The sequence below is a fragment of the Trachurus japonicus genome, chromosome 19, assembly GCF_045865225.1.
Source record: "Trachurus japonicus isolate A0001 chromosome 19, Traja_1.0".
NCBI classification, from domain to species: domain Eukaryota; kingdom Metazoa; phylum Chordata; class Actinopteri; order Carangiformes; family Carangidae; genus Trachurus; species Trachurus japonicus.
This window is the reverse complement of record NC_140925.1, coordinates 19,172,214-19,191,969: the sequence shown is the minus strand read 5'-3', so window position 1 is coordinate 19,191,969 and position 19,756 is coordinate 19,172,214. Positions and strand designations below refer to the sequence as shown.

The 19,756-nt window shown below is 42.7% G+C and overlaps 2 protein-coding genes across 2 annotated transcripts; both read right to left on the bottom strand.

Annotated features, from left to right (window-relative positions):
• Nucleotides 1-3,551: 3,551 nt before the first annotated feature.
• On the bottom strand, nucleotides 3,552-10,550 carry cbx7b (chromobox homolog 7b). The gene is made up of 6 exons (XM_085761773.1): nucleotides 10,195-10,550; nucleotides 8,645-8,688; nucleotides 7,430-7,495; nucleotides 6,091-6,160; nucleotides 5,513-5,888; nucleotides 3,552-4,968 (listed from the first exon to the last, which is right to left on the bottom strand). The coding sequence occupies exons 1-6, from the start codon at nucleotides 10,261-10,263 to the stop codon at nucleotides 4,745-4,747; spliced, it is 849 nt and encodes a 282-aa protein (XP_085617899.1). The 5' UTR covers nucleotides 10,264-10,550; the 3' UTR covers nucleotides 3,552-4,744.
• Nucleotides 10,551-11,941: 1,391 nt separating this feature from the next.
• josd1 (Josephin domain containing 1) lies at nucleotides 11,942-19,756 on the bottom strand. The gene is made up of 5 exons (XM_085761262.1): nucleotides 19,566-19,756; nucleotides 17,932-18,938; nucleotides 17,714-17,842; nucleotides 15,301-15,495; nucleotides 11,942-13,893 (listed from the first exon to the last, which is right to left on the bottom strand). The coding sequence occupies exons 2-5, from the start codon at nucleotides 18,300-18,302 to the stop codon at nucleotides 13,794-13,796; spliced, it is 795 nt and encodes a 264-aa protein (XP_085617388.1). The 5' UTR covers nucleotides 18,303-18,938; nucleotides 19,566-19,756; the 3' UTR covers nucleotides 11,942-13,793.

The following is a 19,756-nucleotide window of genomic DNA, read 5'->3' as shown; positions in this document are numbered from 1 at the left end:
TTTGCCAAGAAAAGGATTATATAAATTTGGGGGAATGAAAAAGTACGAGACCACTTCCTCGCACTACCAACTGAATTTTTTTTTTTAAACTGAGCTTAAAAAGTTCACTCATATCATTAAACTTCATCTCATAAATGTGTGATAATCAGTAATAATCAGTCGTGTGAGTAAGCGGGACAAGATAGGTCAAGGTGATATTAAACATGAGCAACATTTATTTCAGTATAACCATATAAATATTCTATACACAATGACACTTTGTAGACTGGAGTAGAGTAATGTGCAGGTTTACATCACGATAAAGTGCAAAGTTTTTTCGCTCTGTGGTGGATGAAGCAGCACAAGCGACCACATCAGCCGACGTCAAATCCACGGTGCTTGTTTTTGTCATGTCAGTACATTTAGATATGGCATCAGCTCAGTGGTTATCACAAACTGTATAAAAAACTAGTCGGTCATCTGCGTGACAAATACACAGGTATCTTTAAAGAATAAATATACATTCAGGTCAATGTAGAAAAATAACGACTAAAAAATATGTTTCTCCCCACAGCCCCGCTCTGGCCTCCTCCTTTTAATGTCTCTGTGTGTTTCAAGTCTTAATAAGATCAGTAGAGGATCGTGCATCCACATGTAGAGAAACCAATGTGTGTGTGTGTGTGTGTGTGTGTAAAGGAGAGAGAGAGAGAGACATTAGCCCTAAAAGCTCCACAGACAAAACAACAAAATTATGCAACATCAGGCACTTCCATTCCCTGCAGCTTCATTATCCCACAGAGACAGTTTTGGGATCACAAGACGCTGACCCATCATCCTCGGTGTGGGATAAACAACTTATGGACCAATGGGACGCCATCGTGGTGGATTCCACAGGCATGACACATCACATCAGCTCCTGTGTCCAATGGGCAGGAAACCAGCAGGGTTACACCAATACGCTGACCTCAGAGCTGCTGGGCTTTCATTTCTTTTTTTCACTTTGTGACATGAGTCTCTTCAGTGTTTATCACAGTTACCTCAGCTACAAGAAATCTGAGAAGCTCTCTTCTCTTTCACTTTGGGATTTGCTGACATTTTACTCAAATATGTATTTTAACGATTATTTAATGACTCATTAACCATTTGATGGTTAGAGGGGGCTGTGTCACACTGCATTTATGACCATCCTGATCAATTTCTCACCTTTAAGCCCATTAACTACTAATGCACATACTCAATATGCATATAGTGCAGGTTTTTAGACTCATTTCCTTCTTTGCTGTGACAGGATTGAGTTGATTATCTGTTAATTATTGTATCATAAATCACTGACATATACATCTATTTGGATTTCTGTCATTTTGATTAGTTACTATTACCCCACCAGTATTTATCTTGTTAGTAGTAGACCTTGAGGCGAGAGTGTTTGCTCAAGAAGGTTCAAGTGTCTGAAGTCTGAAAATTAAAGTAAGAATAAATTGAGATTTTCGCATCAACAACATCTATGACAACTAAACAAACTAAACCTGCTGATGAAGATCACATGGTGTGAGTAACAGCTCCAGAAACAGCTACCTAATGGACCTTGGGTTGAGATCACAAAGAACCCTAGACTTGATTTTCATGCTACAATGACTTGGGATATGGATCAATTACCAGACAATGGTCACCTATTGTTTCCTTTTTAGCTCATAATCACACAACACAAAGCAAAGAGGGTCCGTTTGGAAAACTCTCCTGGACGGTGGAAGGTCAAAACTGAAATGTCACAAGAAAGAAACAAAGATTAGAGAGGAGTTTAAAAGATGATTTGAATTTTGGGGTTTTCTTATTTCCTGTCTGGTTAGCATGTGGCTACTAGAGGTTTTGGTTGGGAACCTTGACTGAATCAGTTTCTTTTCCTGAATGCTTTAACTCCACAACAAAACATTTTCTGAATGCCTTTTAGCTGCCAAGTGGAGTTTTCCAAACAGTACACACCTGCAACTGAATAAACAGATAAGATTACAACCATGTACTTAATAAACAATGGCAGCAAAATAGTTAGCTGGGATGATGGGTTATGTATAAATGCAAGATTTATGTCATGGTCTTCAGAACTTTCCCAAAAAATAACTGTTGTAGTCGTTGTCTGTAATGTAAACTAAGTGTAACTGTTTTTACAGTAAGTGCTGAATTGAAGTGTAACTGGTATTGGATGGCTACACAGCTACAGAACTAAATCTATTAGTCTGGTGTTAGTAGTAGTACTAGTAGAGCTTGTTTTTTTATATATAAATTAATCTTATCCACCTTCAGAGCAATTAAATTTAGGGGTAAACACAGAATCAGATCTCATTGATCTTGCGTTTGTCACAAACGATCAGGTATGATATTCACCTCTAACCCTGCAGATCAACCTCCACAAAGAGGCCTTTATGTGAAATCAGTGCAATTTCATGAGGCGATCTCTTCTCGATCTAGTTTTTCTACTTTTGGTACGAGCCTCAGTCATCACGTGTGACTTGTGTGGTGTGTGGTGTGTTTTCATATGAAGTGGGAATTACACTGTCTGACTTTGCATCCACAGAACTGTACCGGAGAGAAGAGGCATGCGGGCGGATCAAATCGTCTTGGAGGATTTTTTGAAACGCGCACAAGACCGAGCCACGCGTCGTACAGTCCTAACAGTCAGTGTTTGTTTACGGGTTACAGGTACAGCACTGCGTGTTAGTATGGGACTGACAGCTATGCCCGCCTCACTGTAGTTTAGAGTATGTACAATATGTTGGAGTCCGGAGCTGAATGGTTAGCTCAGTGTGGAAGAAAAGACAGAAACAGCGGCCATGTTTACATGCACAGAAGACTCTTCCTCTTCTTTCGCTTTGTCCTCTCACATGATTTATTAACTTCCCTAGTTTTACTTTAATTTAATGAAAATGTTGTAACCATGTCTCTACTCTGTCCCACTATCAGAGCTGCAAACTACAGCGGCTCATACGAAGAACTTAAAGAGATAGTTCAACATTTTGGCAAATTGGCCCATTGCCATAATCCCTATAGTTTTAGCAGTAGGTTTGTTACCTTTAATTGTTGGTGCAAGCTATTTTTTAGAAAGGCAGAGCAGAGCCGTGAGCTGCTCAGAGCTACACTGCTAATCTCATCAAACTCATCAAATACACAATCCAGCAACTCCAAAACGCTCTCATGGACAAGTTGTGACCTGCACATTCACCACACTATGAGATAATAATGGAACGTTACAAGACAGAGTTGTTTTGGAGGCAAATGCAGAGACTGTTTGCTGAAAAACTGCCCTCGGCGGGAACGCACATCAGCGGTTTTGCATGAATTTACCTCTAGAACAACTCTGTCTCGTAACGTTCCGTTATTACCTCATAGCGTGGTGAATGTGCAGGTCACAACTTGTCCATGAGAGCGTTTTGGAGTTGTTGGATTGTGTATTTGATAAGTTTGATGAGGGAAACCCAGATATCCCATGAGCCTCCGTAGCGTAGCTCTGAGCAGCTCACGGCTCTGCTCCGCCGTTCTAAAAACAGCTTGCACCGACAGTTAAAGGTAATGAACCTACTCCTAAAACCATAGGGATTATGGCAATGGGCCAGTTTGCCAAAATGTTGAACTATCCCTTTAAGCGCAGCAGCATGGGAGTTGCACTTTTTCATTTCCAATTTTGTGCTACTTCAGCTGTTTTCATACTTTGAACCCACCATCTGATGACTGTAGTTAATATCTACTTCATCAAAGCAAACTCATCCTGTGGACTGAATCTCTTGGCTATGAGGGGAGAACATAAGGCTCCTGCTGCTAGCTGCTTTGAAGGCACCCTGTGGAGTTTCTGACCACCAGCGTTGCCCTGGAGAACGTTTTAATGAGCGGGCATACAGGTGTGTGTTATACACACTCCTGCTGATGAAGTCAAACCATTCCACACATCTACGAGACGAAGTAGCAAACGCACAGGGAAGACTGCAGACCCCGAACATGGACGTAAACATCACAGGGGTTCAGTTAAAAACCTCAAAGCAACAAATATTTGCTTTTCCTGCTTTTCGGTGAGTAATGATGAATGTAGCTGTAACTCTGTGGGCTCTCTACAACCCATGACAAAAAAAACAGATCATTATACACTTGTGCAGGTGTGAGATCTGGTTTCAAAAACCATTTTGAGAGGAAGTCGCTGCACCATCTCGTCTACCTACGCCCGTTTTCAACTGTTCAACAACTGACCCTGAGTATGCACTTCCAAAATCTCCCTAAATGTGGCGGCCGTATTTAGATTTATGTCCCTCAGCTTGCTCACATTCGGTCCTCCAGTGCCGGTGACTGCACCTCAGCCACAATCAGCCCTGCACATTTTATTCTACTGACACCTAATAGCCAAAACAGTGTCGCCCCTTCACCAGACGTTTGTGTTTGGTCTCTGCTCTAATCATCTGACAGAGAAAATGGGCCAGTTAGTGACCCAAGTCAGAGGTCACCAACACACACACCACTGACAGGTTTCCGAGGCCCGACCTGCATGGAACACTAACTTGACGTGAAGCTGATATCCAGGTGACTCTGTGCATGTAAACATACCACTGACCGCACTGGAAGTAGCTTTCGAAAGAGGGGAAGAGCGGGCGGGGTGCGAGGTTGCAGAGAGGATATGAGAAACACCACTCTTGGTCCTCAACCACCATTCACACACTGTGATTAAGCCGGGCTGGGGGTGGTGGTGGTGGTGGTGGTGGGGGGGCAGCTCCAGCTCCCTCCTGCCAGACTACTCCCACTTCATGGCGTTGGAGACCTCCAGCCCCCATTCTCTGAAAAAGCCCTTGGCCACTCTCGACTCTCGGAAAGTCACTGTGAGGGCGTTGAGGGTGATGTCCGTGACCGTCACCTCTCCCGGGAGGATGACGGGCCTCCAGACGTCGTCCGACTTGTCCGACGCCGTGACCTCGTCCGGCCCGACGGCGGAGCTCCACGCGTCCGTCTTCTCTTGTCCTGGATGAAGCAGCGGCATGGGGAAAGGGAGAGACAGCGTAGAGTTGCAGTCAGACGGTTGATTCCATCAAGCCTATCACAAGCGTACTGTTATTGAGTTAACCTCCCTGCTGTGACCTGGGTAGATTATCTCTGCTTTGATTGATGTCAAAAATTGACAAAGGCAGATAGGATGCATTTAGCTGCAGGAGAAGACGGCTCTAAGTGCTTCAGAGGTGATAGGGAGGACAGAAATTCTTGATTCCCTGTCAGTGGGTGAGCTCTGCAGCACAAAGATACACTGATTATTCTCCAAGCAGAGACTCTACGGAAACCGTCTCCAATCACAGAGAAACTTCAGAGTCTGTCTTTTGATCCATGCGTGATTTGCTCTTTAATCAGCTCTGGATAAGAGGACGTTTTTTTTGGTTTTTTTTTGGGTTGGAGGCCCAGGGAAAAGAAAAGCCTGTGCATGGCCGTGCCTACCAGGAGGTCCTCAAACGGCCAGGTAAACTGGGTCGTCATGGTGATTAGAGCACACTGGCTGACCAACTGACACACTTACCGTTGAGAATATCTTCTGTCTTTTCTGTTGGCTCCTTCTGAGCTACCTCCACCTCCTTATCCTCCTCATCTTCCTCCACATTGTCCTCATCCTCCTCTTCCTCCTCGTCCTCCTCTTCTTCCTCGTCCTCTTCCTCATCTTCGTCTTCCTCTCCCAGGCCATCCCAGTCCTCTTGCGTTGGACTCGGAGGGTCTGAGTCAAGGCCGCCTTTGTGATGCGCCGCCCGTGGCCTGCAGGCCCTGTACGGCTCCTCCTCGTCCTCGTCCTCGTCCTCGTCCTCGGGGGCCAGCGAGCGCGTCAGGGAGAGACGCAGGCGGGGTGGGGGCTTCTCTGGCGTCTTGTGAGCACTGCGGAGATCCATGGTGTACACCGTGTTCTGAATCGAGATCAGACAGAAGTAAATGCAAGAGAGTCAACACTGAAATAGCTGTGTAGCAAGAAAGTGAAGTAGAACAGTTTCCAATGTGGGAGAGAGAACTGTGAACCCAAGTACGCACCACTGTGAAGTTGTGTCTCTTTAGTGTGTAGTAGTAGTAGTGTTTCTTTTCACTTTTATTTCATTGATCTCTAAACTTTACCTGCAGAAGCTGGCGTTTAGCTTTTGATCCTTTCTTCCTGTGACCCAGAGCTCTGTCTCTGCTCTGCTCTCTGGAGAAACCAAGAACACGAACATAAACATCAAAAAGACTCTGACTATTTTATATACAAATTGACTAATTGTACAAATATTTGTTTCTGCAGTTGTCTTCAGCCCCACCCAACATTTTAGTCTCGTTCAGCTCTTTGTTTTGTTTTGGTTGTGCAGTCCACAGCTTTACTCTCTGCTCTTACAGTTTCTTTTTTAGTGGCAACAATCATACAATCCACTGCACTGAAAAAGTCAGAACCTGGCTGGTGAACTAAGTGGAGGATAAAAATTTGAGGTGCATTCAGCAAAAAAACAGAAACATGACTGTGTATAAATATATAGGCTATGATATGTTAAAGGGATAGTTCAACATTTTAGCAAATTGGCCCATTGTCATAATCCCTATAGTTTTAGGAGTAGGTTCGTTACCTTTAATTGTCGGTGCAAGCTATTTTTAGAATGGCAGAGCAGAGCCGTGAGCTGCTCAGAGCTATGCTACGGAGGCTCATGGGATTTCTTGGTTTCCCTCATCAAACTCATCAAATACACAATCCAACAACTCCAAAATGCTCTCGTGGACAAGTTGTGACCTGCACATTCACCACGCTATGAGATAATAACGGAACATTATGAGACAGAGTTGTTTTCGAGGTAAATTCATACAAAACTGCTGATGCGTTCCTATCGAGGGCAGTTTTTCTGCAAGCAGTCTCTGCATTTGCCTTGAAAACTACTTCTAACGTTCCGTTATTATCTCATATCTCGTGTTTGTTCCTGCTGCTTCCAAAACAGTGAAGCTATTGCAAGTTTAAAATCTGTTCTCTATTTCTAAATTCAGACTACTTCACTTGTCATTAGTCCATCAGAATAATATGAACTTTTACCCTATTTTTTTTTTCAAATAAGCTCCTACAAAGATATTTAATGTTTATATATTTCTGTTGTGAGACACATATGTTCTGCACTCGACCGCTCTCCCCTCTACTGTTTCTTATAAGTGTAGCCAAATGTGTATCTGATCACATTTAGAGATGATCGGGAAGATCCTCCTTGCACAATTTGTGCATTTGGATGTGGATTTTATGTGTTTTATTACATTCAATTACAATCCACATGTTAGCTCCAGCTGCAGAGAGATCTTGGATCTGGGTCTCGGTCCGCTGAGTCATGATCGCTTTATGATCGATATAATGTACGAAGAAAGCTGATTTACTCCTGCTTCACTGAGTGTCAGACCTTCTTGCCCCTTCTGAGCTCAGGCACATTTAACATGTTGAGTGGAAGCTTACTTCTCTTCGTAGGCCTGCACCAAGCGCTGGTCCAGGATGTGTTCCTCAGGTTCCCATGTGCTGTATCTGCAAGACATAGCAATATTATAAACAAGCCTCACTTTTTTCCACTCATTTCCACCATCCATTCATTTATTTCATCAGGTATTTAATAGGTCTGTGTTGTCGTTGGACCTTTGCCATAGAAAATGATTCTTGATTGTTTGGCTGAAAAAAGGCCTTACACAATAGATCCATTGTTTTTCCACTCAAACAGTAACTATGTGCTGAGAAAGGATGGTTTCATCTACAATAACTCTTTTTTAATTACAAATAGTTTTTTAAGAACATATTGTGAAATCAGAAAAACTAATGTTCTTGGTGTTAAGAAATGTCTGCCTTAATTGTTTTATTTAAAACTTTTTTTTTTTTTAACTCTCTCATTTACAGGGACAAAGAGTTTACAAACAGCAACAACAGAGCATAAACACAATTAGGCTACATTAAAAAACAATTGCAGGGCGATTTACAAAAGTCAGACAGCATACATTTAACATCAGCAAAGAGAAGGGATATTCTCCAGTCCCAAGGCGTGTTAGAGAATATTCCAAGAGTTTGGGGCGTCAAAAGAAAAGGCTGATTTACCGAGCTCATGTGCAAGAGGGACCTTAAGAAACTTCAAATCACTGGATCAAGTTGAGTAAGATCCAGAGCGCTATGAAATGTATGGAGGCTGCTTACCAATAAGGGCCTTGAAAACAAACATATGTACCAGTGCTTCATGTGTCTGTTAGAGAGAGAAGACCAACCAACTTTTTAATATAGAATACGATGATGGATGTCATATAATATATATCCCCGGAAATAAATCTAAGAGCAGAGTGATACATGGAATCCAAAGGTTTGAGGGTTGTAGTTGCCGCATGTCTGTAAATAATATCACCGTAGTCCAAAACTGATAAAAAGACTGACTCAACAATTTTTTTCCTGCTGATTCATGGGAAGTTTGATCTGTTTCGGTACAGGAATAACTGCTACTCTACAATGTACAACAACTATATGCAATGATGTGTTATCTTATGAATGAGCAGATGTCTACGTAGGATGTATTTATTAATGTAGCCATGGTACATTTTTGTGAATACGAATAATACTCCGCATACCAGTACAAATATCATGTGCCTTTACAAGTTTAACATAACCGATTTATATCAGCACTTAACTTCACACACTTACTTTGGAGGCCATCCTTTCCACTTCAGCAGATACTCCACATTCCCCTGTGGAGAAGTAAAGTCTTAGAGCAGCATCAGCCAAGAAGACATTATTTCAATTAAATCATAGGGTATACCATGACTCATCCCACGCGCATTAAAATGAAACTATTTAAATCTATTGAGTGTGGCATGTCCCCTCTGAGATGTTATATTTCTGTTTTGATAAGGCTTGAAGCAGCAGGTCTGATTTGACTGTGTACCATAATGAGAGGTTTATACCAATATAGTTTCACACAGTCAGACTGATGTACAGTTATCTATATGACAGTACGGTTAAATGACAAATTAGAAACATGGGCGACATTTACCAGAAACTTTCTTTCTACTTTAACATCTTTATTCCACTATGCTCTATAGACTATATCTATAATTAATGGATATGTTTTGTATGTTTCCCAGACACCAGGCAGGCCTCTCTGAATTAGTCATCCTCTGTGACATCATTCCATAATAACTTCCACGCTTTCAAAGATATTCTTAGTGGGTGAGCTCACCACTTTCCCCGACTTCATGTTACTCACCCGGTTCCCCATATACAGTAAAAGCATGCAATGTATACTGGGTGAGACCTACAGCTGAAATTGACAGCGCCTTTAACTGTAACTGCTATATAAATAAGTCTAATCCGTTTAATAAGATGCAACACAACAAACACTGATAGTATAGTTTCTGGACTTTTATACATCAGAAATTATTTTTATAGCATCACTGGAAAAATCAGTCATTCAAGATGTCTTTGTCTATAAGAAGACATGTTTGAGTTGTGCCCTGGCAAAGTGATTTTGACATCAACATAATGCACTATTGTGTATACTGAACTTTGACTTTATTCTAACTTAAATCTCACATCAAACCTTTTCACAATAGGTTAATATTGGCAAACACTAATAAATTATTAACTGACATTTAGTTGCTCAGTCATCTCCTTTTACTGTATATTTATTGCAAATCACAGTACAGTAGTGTTGTGTAGTATCTAAATGATATACACTAAGTGATAACAAGCTGGGGTTTTGCACGTGCTTTGAAGTTGCAGTTATTTTGGACTCTCTAGGCCACCGTAGCGGGGGGGTTAGTAGTAAACACGGGCACTATAATTTCCAACTACGCACCTGCTTCTGTCAACACCATGGTCAACATTAATACTCGGACTCGGACCTAATTAGCGAGCAAACAGGCCCAAGCGAAGGTGTTGTGTTAACAACGTGCTCTCCTCCTGCTGCTGCTGCTGCCAAACACCTGACATGTTAAGCTGTAGTGCAATGACAACACTCTCACGTTACATTAAAGGGACATCATCCCCTAACCCGCCCCCTTTATACAGCCTGCAATTAGATAACCAGATTAGTCGCGCAGTTCTGCTCATTTAATCTCTCAATCTCCCCCCGGCATCTAAAGTAGCATCCTCTCCTTTTCCCCCCTAAATAAAATAAAATTACTAAAACGTGTTTCCTTCAAACGCTGCCAACACGTGAATCCAGTGATGTATCTGTTGACCCGTTACGTTACCTTTCTAACTCTTTTCTTGACGATGGACTCCACAGCAAACACTTGCTCTCCAATCGCTGACAGCTCCATCTCCGTGCACGCCGCCGTCCGCTGGGCTTTAACTGTCAAACTAACGTCCTTCTTGCCCACAAACTGAGCTAACGTTTCCCCGGTTATAACGGCGCTGCCGGCGGCGTAGACTCCTCTCTCCGTGCCGTCGCTCCCTCGGCTGTCCGCTCTTCCACAACTGTTTTCACGGGCCCGTTCCCATTTTTATCCGGAGCGACTTCCCTGCGCTGGATCTTTCTGTGCGTCCAGTGACTTTACAAAAATCTGCGACACATCTGCACACCGCTTCGCGCGCGCCCCAGCACCGAGAGCGCGCTCCCGTGACGATGAGTCGGCGCGCGCCACTAGCTGCCTCATCCCCCTCATCATTCATTCAGCCTAGTGTGTGTTCAATGGATAACACACGTATCAGAAACAGTGTCTGCACTCGCATCCATTAAAAACAGATCTCTGTGTGTGTTGTGTATACATGTGTACTACTGTTTCTTCTGTATTTTGTATTTATTTATATTTGGTTGTTGTATTTTTTGTACTTTCTCTAACTTAACTATCCCCCTTTCTTGACATTTGCACCATATACCATGTCAAATTCCTTAGAGGTGTAATAACTTCTTGGTAATAAAGCTTTTTTGACATAAAACATAATGTTAATTTTTATGTAAAATCTCCATAAATGCAGTTGAGTTAAAGAGTTAAAGGTGTCATGTCTCCCTGTGAAAAAATTGTGGTGGTGAAATAAAAGATTGAAAGTATCTCAAAACTGAATCCAAGTGCAGTAGTTACTTCCCACCACAAACACCCCCACCCAAACTGAGAACAAGGACATTTTGCTTCATAACTCAACAATGACTCTTTCAGGGCAAATGATGACCCATTTAATACACCCACACAGTTGCTTATACATAAAGTGCCATTAAGCATTTTATTTCTATGCAAAAAAAAACTAAAACAAAACAAAACAAACGAAAAACAAAACAGTGACAATCAAGACTCCTTAAATAGGAAGGGCTGAATAGATTGTCATGGCTAAAATAGAAAAGACTGAATGCAGTTGTGAGACATTTATGATGTGATTGGGTTCAAAATTCTCAGCATATTAGTGACAACCTCTCTGACGTTTTCCCTGGAGGCTCACGTGAATATAATATGATATAGAAGGCCGACATACTGAGCCGGAGTCAAAGAGTTTCACTCCAAAATAACACATGCACCTTTGAAAATCATTGATATTAACTTTATAAAATCAAACTACTTCCAACAATTGTAAATAACATAAAGTCCTTGGCTGCAAAAGTGAAAACATCCTTACAGATTAGTTAGTCTGTATACCGGTGAAGCATCGGCTGTTCCTCCTCTAAATTTATGATAAAGTGGTGCTTTGGAATAAATCTCCTGACATGGCATCAGACTGCACAGCCCCTCTAAATCTTTCAGCAACATATATATATTTTTCTATGTAAACAAGTTAAGGCCAATATTGTCACTAACAGACAATACTTGTGTAGTATAAACATGTTCTCTTAAACTGATAGATCTGAAAGCTACAACAGACAGCAGACTCTTTTTTTTTTTATAAGGCCTATTTCACAACAATCAACGGTAACACACATCTGGCTGGACATGCGCTCACTAGCTGCGCTCACCCATCAACTTTCACTTTTCTTCCAACTTTTCTTTTCTCTTTTTTATAGATTTACAGCCCAGGCACACTGCAACCCATCCGCCGTCTCTCAAACTGACAACTTCCCTTCACACGAACAACTGCCACAACCACTCCTCACACTGAAACGTTACACAATATACATCACTGCTGACTATATAAGACTTTGACTGTGTTTGGCAGGTTTGACATGAGATGTTTAAAAAGAGGAGGGGGAGGAGGAGGAGGAGGAGCCCTGTATCAGCTGAGCTCCTGTGCTACAGAGGGCTGCTGTGGTGGAGACCCTTTGGACCACTATGGAGCCAAAAGAAGAGTAAAAAAAAAAAGGAAAGAAAAGAATCAAGTTTCAACCTTTGTGATGTGATCGGTCTGTCTAATGACATGTTACCACTGTGCAAGAAATTACTGTGGCTTTAATTACGCAAGAGTAGGTGATATGGATTCACTAAATAATATTTGATTACACTGATATGAAATTTATGTGGCAACAATTGATTGTCTTGGAGCTTTTTAACTATATCATAAAGTCCTCATCAGCAGATCTGGGTAACTCAGTTACCATAGAGCTGAGCGCTGTGGTGAGGAAAGGCTGCATATAATGCCCATTTTAGAAACCAGCAAATATTCAAAAGTAGAAAGCTGGAGCCAGAGAATTAAAATTTTCTTAATGATTTAAAGGTTTGTTTGTTTTTTTAAGCGGCAGAGAAATGTAGTGTGCGTCAACTAATGTATTAATAGACTTCATCATACAGACATCGTTTTAGCACTAGTGGAAAATTTGAACATCTACATTTCCATGACAACTGAGTCAACTCAATATGCCGATGAGCACAGTGAAATTTGATCAAAAGCTCCAGAACAAAACAGTAAGATGTGTTAAGTTTGTTTTGTCAGTCAATTTTTGCAAAGTAAAAAACTGTTCTGTGATTCTGTAAAATTGATGCTGGCCAATTTCCGTCTTTATATTTTGGGAAAGATTTTGATTGCTTTTTTTTTTTCCTCTTTCTTTTCTAACTTGATGATTGTTGTATCGTGATACACTCCTATTCTCCTACAGGATGACAGTTTTTAGTGCTGCATTATTTTATTGTAACAATCAAACCAAAAAAAAAAAAGAAAAAGGGAAGGAATGGAAGGAAACTGAGGCAAAACATCCACTAGAGGGGGTGCTTGGCCTGGGTGTTGCATTGCTTTGTTGCTATATAAAACTGTTGTGTCAGCACAGCCTCTGTACAGTGTAGGCTCAGTCTGTACCAGAAGTGTTTGAAAAGTGGATAAAATACATAGTTGGCAATGTGATAAATCACTGATTTTGACTTGTGATATGTAAAAAAAGGGGGGGGAGTCACACTGAGGCAAGGAAAGGACACGCTTTGGTGAAAAGTGAAGGACGGAGGATAGAGACGGAGAGAGATTCACGACACGGAGGGAGAGACAGGGGGACGAAGACACATCAGTGAACACCATGGCTAAAGCTGCAGGAGACAGGCAGATAAACAGCATCTTTCATCAAGCCTGAACTCTCATGACTTTGGAAACTTGAACAGTAAAAAGAGCAACAAAAAAACTGACATTGGAAAAGAGTCCATATATAAAAACACAGGAATAGCAGAAACAAAATAATAACTTTCCATAAGTCTTAACTGTGTTGTGAGTAAAGGACTGTGATTCTTTATTCTCCCTGTAAAGTATTTGCTTCCTTCATTGCTTTGCGTCTCTTCCGACAGGAGTCCAGCAATGGCCGTGTAAACAAAACCCAAAAAAGGGGGAAAAATACATCTGTAAGTGTGCATCCATGTGTTTGGCTGTGCACCTCTCTACTTCCGCTCCCGCTCGTTCTGTGATTCATGCCTATTGGCCCAGTTGGAGCTGTGATTGGCCGGTCAAACCTTTAGCATTCAGACCTCCACGTTTGGCGTGCCTCCACTTCCTCTGAGACAACCAACAGGAGCTCGCAGTTCTTCCCTCGCAGCTGCTGGCGGAGAAACTTCCTAGGTTGTGGTCAGATGAAGAGCAAAGAGGAAACAACACTGTTACGATCCTGGAAGAATTATACGTGAATTAAAAAGCTTAACGGCGCCATTCAAAAGGTCACAATATAAAATGGGTAGACCTGCTTCAAAGGCGCTTTAAGTGTTTCTTTTTGTGGGTCACAGTGGAACAAGCTGTAAAAATGATTATGAAAACGCTGGCAAACAATACCACAATGAAATATACAGCAGATACATAGTAACTTTGTATGCCTTCTGTTGACCAGGTAGTTTACACACTTTACACATAGTCATTTGATCTATTGTTGATATGAAATATTCATTAGTGCAGCTTTACAGCCGCAAATCCTTAAAGGGATAGTTCAACATTTTGGCAAAATCGCCTATCGCCATAATCCCTATAGTCATAGGAGTAGGTTTATTACCTTTAATTATCGGTGCATGTTGTTTTGAGATCTGCGGGGCAGAGACGCGAGCTGCTCAGTGAACATAATGGAGGTGAACGGTACAGGTTCCCTGTTCCTCATCAAACTCATCAAATACACAATCCAACAACTCCAAAATGCTCTTGTGGACAAGTTGTGACCTGCACATTCACCACGCTACTATGACTATAGGGATTATGGCAAGAGGCGAATTTGCCAAAATGTTCAACTATCCCTTGAAAGGGAAACAAACATACCCAACTAAATTTTCTTTAAAAATTTTTTTTTAAAAACATGCAATATGTCAGTGATTGGAGGGTTTATGTTGTCGCTGCTACCCCTGATTGTCTATTCATTTGCTATAGTAAAACATAGACAACCAAGGCAAAAGCAGGAGTTTCAAAATGGATAGCTGATTAGCAACAGGAAGACTTAAAAGGAAAGAAAGTCAAGAGACAGATGGTGAGTCAGCAAGTTGTCTCTCCTCCCTCAAACAGAAAGAAATGCTGAGCTCTCTCTGCTTTCAGTTCAGTCCTGAATGTTCCACAGTTATGAAATAAAAAAAGAAAAGAGAACAAAGTGTTTGACCTCCGAATTGATACGGGGTCAGATGTGGGGCCGCAAACATTTTTCTGATTTTCAAGCGTTGAGTGAGTTGGAAAAGGTTGGAAAAGGTTGGAAACCATTGTCTTAAATCTGACAAACTGAAGCCACAATAACATCTGAACTGTTTTCTTCCATGTCAGCAGAGCTTTGACAGTTTGTACTTCCATATTATCAAACACTTCAGTTCAGTGTTTTTACTTTGAAACACATCATGTGACCATCCTTAGTTACCAACGAGCCACAAACCCAATATATTTGTTTCTTGGCTTAATTATTCTAAGCTTTATGCTGACAAATCACCAAATCAATTATTATCATAACTGTTACTTTGAGCACACACCTCCTAAAATAAACATTCCCATCCCATCACTCTCACCTGAGCTCATCCGGACTGCCGATGGGTTGAGGGCTCCGCAGTTTGGAGTCCAGGTTGTAGTAGACTCCTCCCACCTCTCTGACTCCTATCCAGTGCTGGCGTTTGAGCGGCAGCCGCAGCGGCCCCCAGCGCAGGTTGGACGGCACATTCAGAATGAAACCGGTCACGTTGGACAGCTCGATGCTGCCAACATCCCTGGAGGAAGATGGACAACATTTAGTTTTTCTAACTTTCTTTTTGTCTTGCTAGGAAGCCGATACAGAATAAAAAAAATAAAAAATAAAAAACCTTATTGAGACATCATATAACTATTTCTTATTGTAGTGAATTAGTATGAAATTAGATAATCTAATAATAATCTCTTGCACTTTCATGAGGTCCACTACAGCTAACCTTTCACTTCTGTAGGACATGAAAATACTGAGACTCACAGGATCACATCACATTACATTGCTGCAATAACAATCACATTTGAGGCAGTTTAAATTGACAATATACTCAAAGAAATGAATAACATTAATGTTCTAGTAGCTAGAAATAAAAACAGACCAAAGAGGCACCTTTATGCTGTGGTGTGAATATGGCCAGTCTCTTTAGAAGACTGTGGTGAAACTATTCTGTGTTGACCTTGTTTTTTTATTTGATGGATTAGATGGAAAGTTTGTGCAGCGACATGTACAAACTTTCCATCCCTCAAAAGTCAAACAGCTACAAAGTGACAAACGGCTGAACTCTCAGTTATTTACGTTTCAGTATCTAAACATCTGCTGTGACACACAGTCACACCTAAGCTACTAACAGTATCAGACAAATCTGCTCCCAGTGCTTGGCTCACACAACAGAGAACACTGGACTATGATAATGCTGCTCTATCAATTATTTGTTCCTTCCTTAATTGTGTGATATTTCAGCTGTGGTAATATTACATCAAGCACAGTCTTTCTTTTCAGTGTGTTCGAGGAAGCCTTTCTAATCTGTAAAGAAAAAAAACTGCTGCTGGAAATTGAAACTCCAAAACAGGATCACATTAATTTTTTAGTTTGTTACATTATCAAGGTTGCTGTTCGGAAGCTGATTGTAAAATGTTGGCCGTCAGAGTTTCCTGCCCTTTAAATGGACCGACCAGGAGAGTTATAAAAACACTCTCAGGTTGCAGCTACACTGCAAACACAACTCTGACAAAAAAAAAAGACGTAATTTTTACTCCTCACACATTAACAGTGCACCGCATAGTAGTGGTACATCAGTTGTACTGTAGTCTGGAGACACATCAGTCCCTGGTCTTGCAACACAACACCACTGAACTCTGACAACAGCAAACATGTAAAAAGGTTTTAATTACAAACTGTAGCTTGAATTACTGCTATTGAATTACAGCCTTGTTGTTTATTTCCCAGAATTAAGAGTTGCTTTGATTTTTGTTCCTGTTGTGGTCAAGAAACAGGAATTTGGCTTTAATGATAACACTTACAGTGGACTGATAATACAAGTCTGCGGCTGCTGTTGTTGTCAACAGAAAAGTAAGACAGATAAAGGGGGAAACAGGAACGCTGATAAAAGCGTCTGTCCAGACTTCGTCAACTGACGGCACAGCTGACTAATCAGAGAGCTCGCTCCAGTCCCTTCTGATGAGGTTGCCGAGGACACAAGGAGCACGTAAGGCAACAGCCCATAGATATACAGAAGCTACATCAGAACTGATCACTGAGAAAACCCCATTGTAAAACTTAACATAAAGGGATAGTTCAACATTTTGGCAAATTGGCCCATTGCCATTAGCCCTTAGGTGTAGGTTCGTTACCTTTAATTGTCGGTGCAAGCTATTTTTAGAAAGGCGGAGCAGAGCCGCAAGCTGCTCAGAGCTACGCTACGGAGGCTAATGGGATTTCTTGGTTTCCCTCATCAAATTCATCAAATACACAATCCAACAACTCCAAAACACTCTGGTGGACAAGTTGTGACTTGCACATTTACCACACTATGAGATAATAACAGAATGTTACGAGATGGAGTTGTTTTAGAGGTAAATTCATGCAAAACCGCTGATGCGCGTTCCCGTGGGGACAGTTTTCCAGCAAGCAGTCTCTGCATTTGCCTCGAAAACAACTCCGTCTCGAACTTTCCATTAGAATCTCATAGCGTGGTGAATGTGCAGGTCACAACTTGTCCACCAGAGCGTTTTGGAGTTGTTGGATTGTGTATTTGATGAGTTTGATGAGGGAAACCAAGAAATCCCATGAGCCTCCGTAGCGTAGCTCTGAGCAGCTCACGGCTCTGCTCCGCCGTTCTAAAAATAGCTTGCACCGACAATTAAAGGTAACAAACCTACTGCTAAGACTATGGGGATTATGGCAATGGGCCAATTTGCCAAAATGTTGAACTATCCCTTTATGTTAAGTTAAGGTGTACATACCTTCTTTTATCCCACCAAACTGCCTCAAACCCTCGAGTCTGCAGGGCAGCCATAATGACATTTACATCATAGTTCCCATTTCCCAGCATGCTCTTCTTATGAGGTGTGACCAGTGTGCTGGGAGAAAGCCTGCAACAAGACCACAACAGAGATTGTTCACAACGTCTTATGAGCACACTGGACGTTAAACGCTGGATTAAGTCGGTAGAGCGACTCACCTCTGGTATATCTCCTGCAGGGTGTCCCGACTGAAGGCCGTCCTGTCCTGGAAGACGTTGTTGAGCGCGTGCAGGGCGCACAGCTCCCGCCGCTGCTTCTCGTGATAGATGGCCGGAGGTGTCACGGAGGATTGGGGAGGCGCTGGAGGGGCGAGGGAGGAGCAGGAAGATGAGAGATCCTGCTGTTGCTGAGAGTCCCTGGGATCCCTGCACCTCCTCTCCTCCACTCCAACCACCACCTCTCCTCCTCCTCCTGTTCCTCCTCCTCCTCCTTTCTGCTTGCTGACCTTCCAGGGCATGCAGCCCAGCTCCTGCAGGCCACCTCGCCCCTTCCCCTTCCACTCCCCGGCTGTATACGGAGCACTTCCCATCTCTGGACGTTCACCACCACCACCACCACCACCACCTCCACCGCCGCCGCCTCCTCCTCCGGTTCCACCACAACCTCCACAACTACTACCTTCAGGACGCTACATCGGCATCATGACAACCGTTGCCATAGCAACCTCTCAGCCGCTTTGGGAAGAGAGGAGCTTGTGTGTCTCCGTGTACGGTCGAGAGGGAGGGGTGGGGGTTGCAAGGTAAATGAGACCTGTGGCTGTTGAACACGGCAACACCTGCTCTTCTGTAACGGACAGACGTGAAGAAAGGTATCCTAGGGAGGGGGGGGGGGGTCGGGGGCAAAAACTGAAACTCAAGATTGCCAGCAAAAAAAAAAGCATACAAAGGTACTCCAGCTGCTCCCAAATGAAAATTACTCCTCCAACAACGCCACGGTGGTGTCGTCTATCAAACAGCCATTAGTCGGTCTCTGTGTGTTTCCACTTCCTCCATCCTCACTGTGTGTGTGTGTTTGTTGTGTGTGTGTGTTGATGGCTCTTTCCATCCAGTCACTGAGCCTATAGCTTTGCAGTTCTTTCCATCACCAAGCTGCTGACCATGAGGCGTCACTCCACTTCCACTGGAACAGATGCAACAGGAGTTAGATCCCGAACAAAGAAAAACACCTGGAAAAGAGCAGAACATATATATATATATATTTACTATTAGGCTATTTACTTAAATTGTTGATTAACCCTATAAACAAGACAGCAGAGTGACACCTTCAAACAGAGCAGCAGCCAAACAAACACCTTCCACACCAACACTTGTTTGTGTCTGGATGGTGACGGACAGACAGACAGACAGACAGACAGACAGACAGACAGCTGAGGTCACATTAGAAGCTGCCACAGTCCCTGTTGGTCAGCAGCAGAGCCCAAAAACGAGAGAGAGAAGGTAAACCTCCAGCAGCAGCAGCAGCAGCAGCAGCCCAGACCTGGGTAGAGGAAGCAGGCTGCTCAGCGAGCTAGCAACAACATGACAACAGCCACACAAACAGGACACACACACACACACCAGACAGCTCGCAGCCCGTGAAGGAGCCGTCGCTTCTGTTAAGACTCTTAAAGCAGACACGTAGAGATGCGTTTAATCTCTGGTAGTAACAGATATCTGGCGTTAGTCTTGTGGGCTGCTGCTCTACGTGACTCCCCGTGTCTCTCTCCACCAAACAAACACACACACAGACACACACACACACACCGCGGCTCCTTTCTCGCCTCGTAACTTGGTTTTCTCTCTCGGACACTCACCGAGCCGAGTCCTGGCCGTGCTAGCGCCGCTCCGCTCTCACTAACCCGCTCCAAAAGCTGGACTAACTCTCTCTCCTCCTCTCCCCGAGCTTCTTCACTCCTTTGTCTTTACCACTTTTTTCCTGGTGGAGCCCTCTCTCTCTCTCTCTCTCTCTCTGTTTCTGTCTTTCTCTCTCTCTCCGTGCAGACGC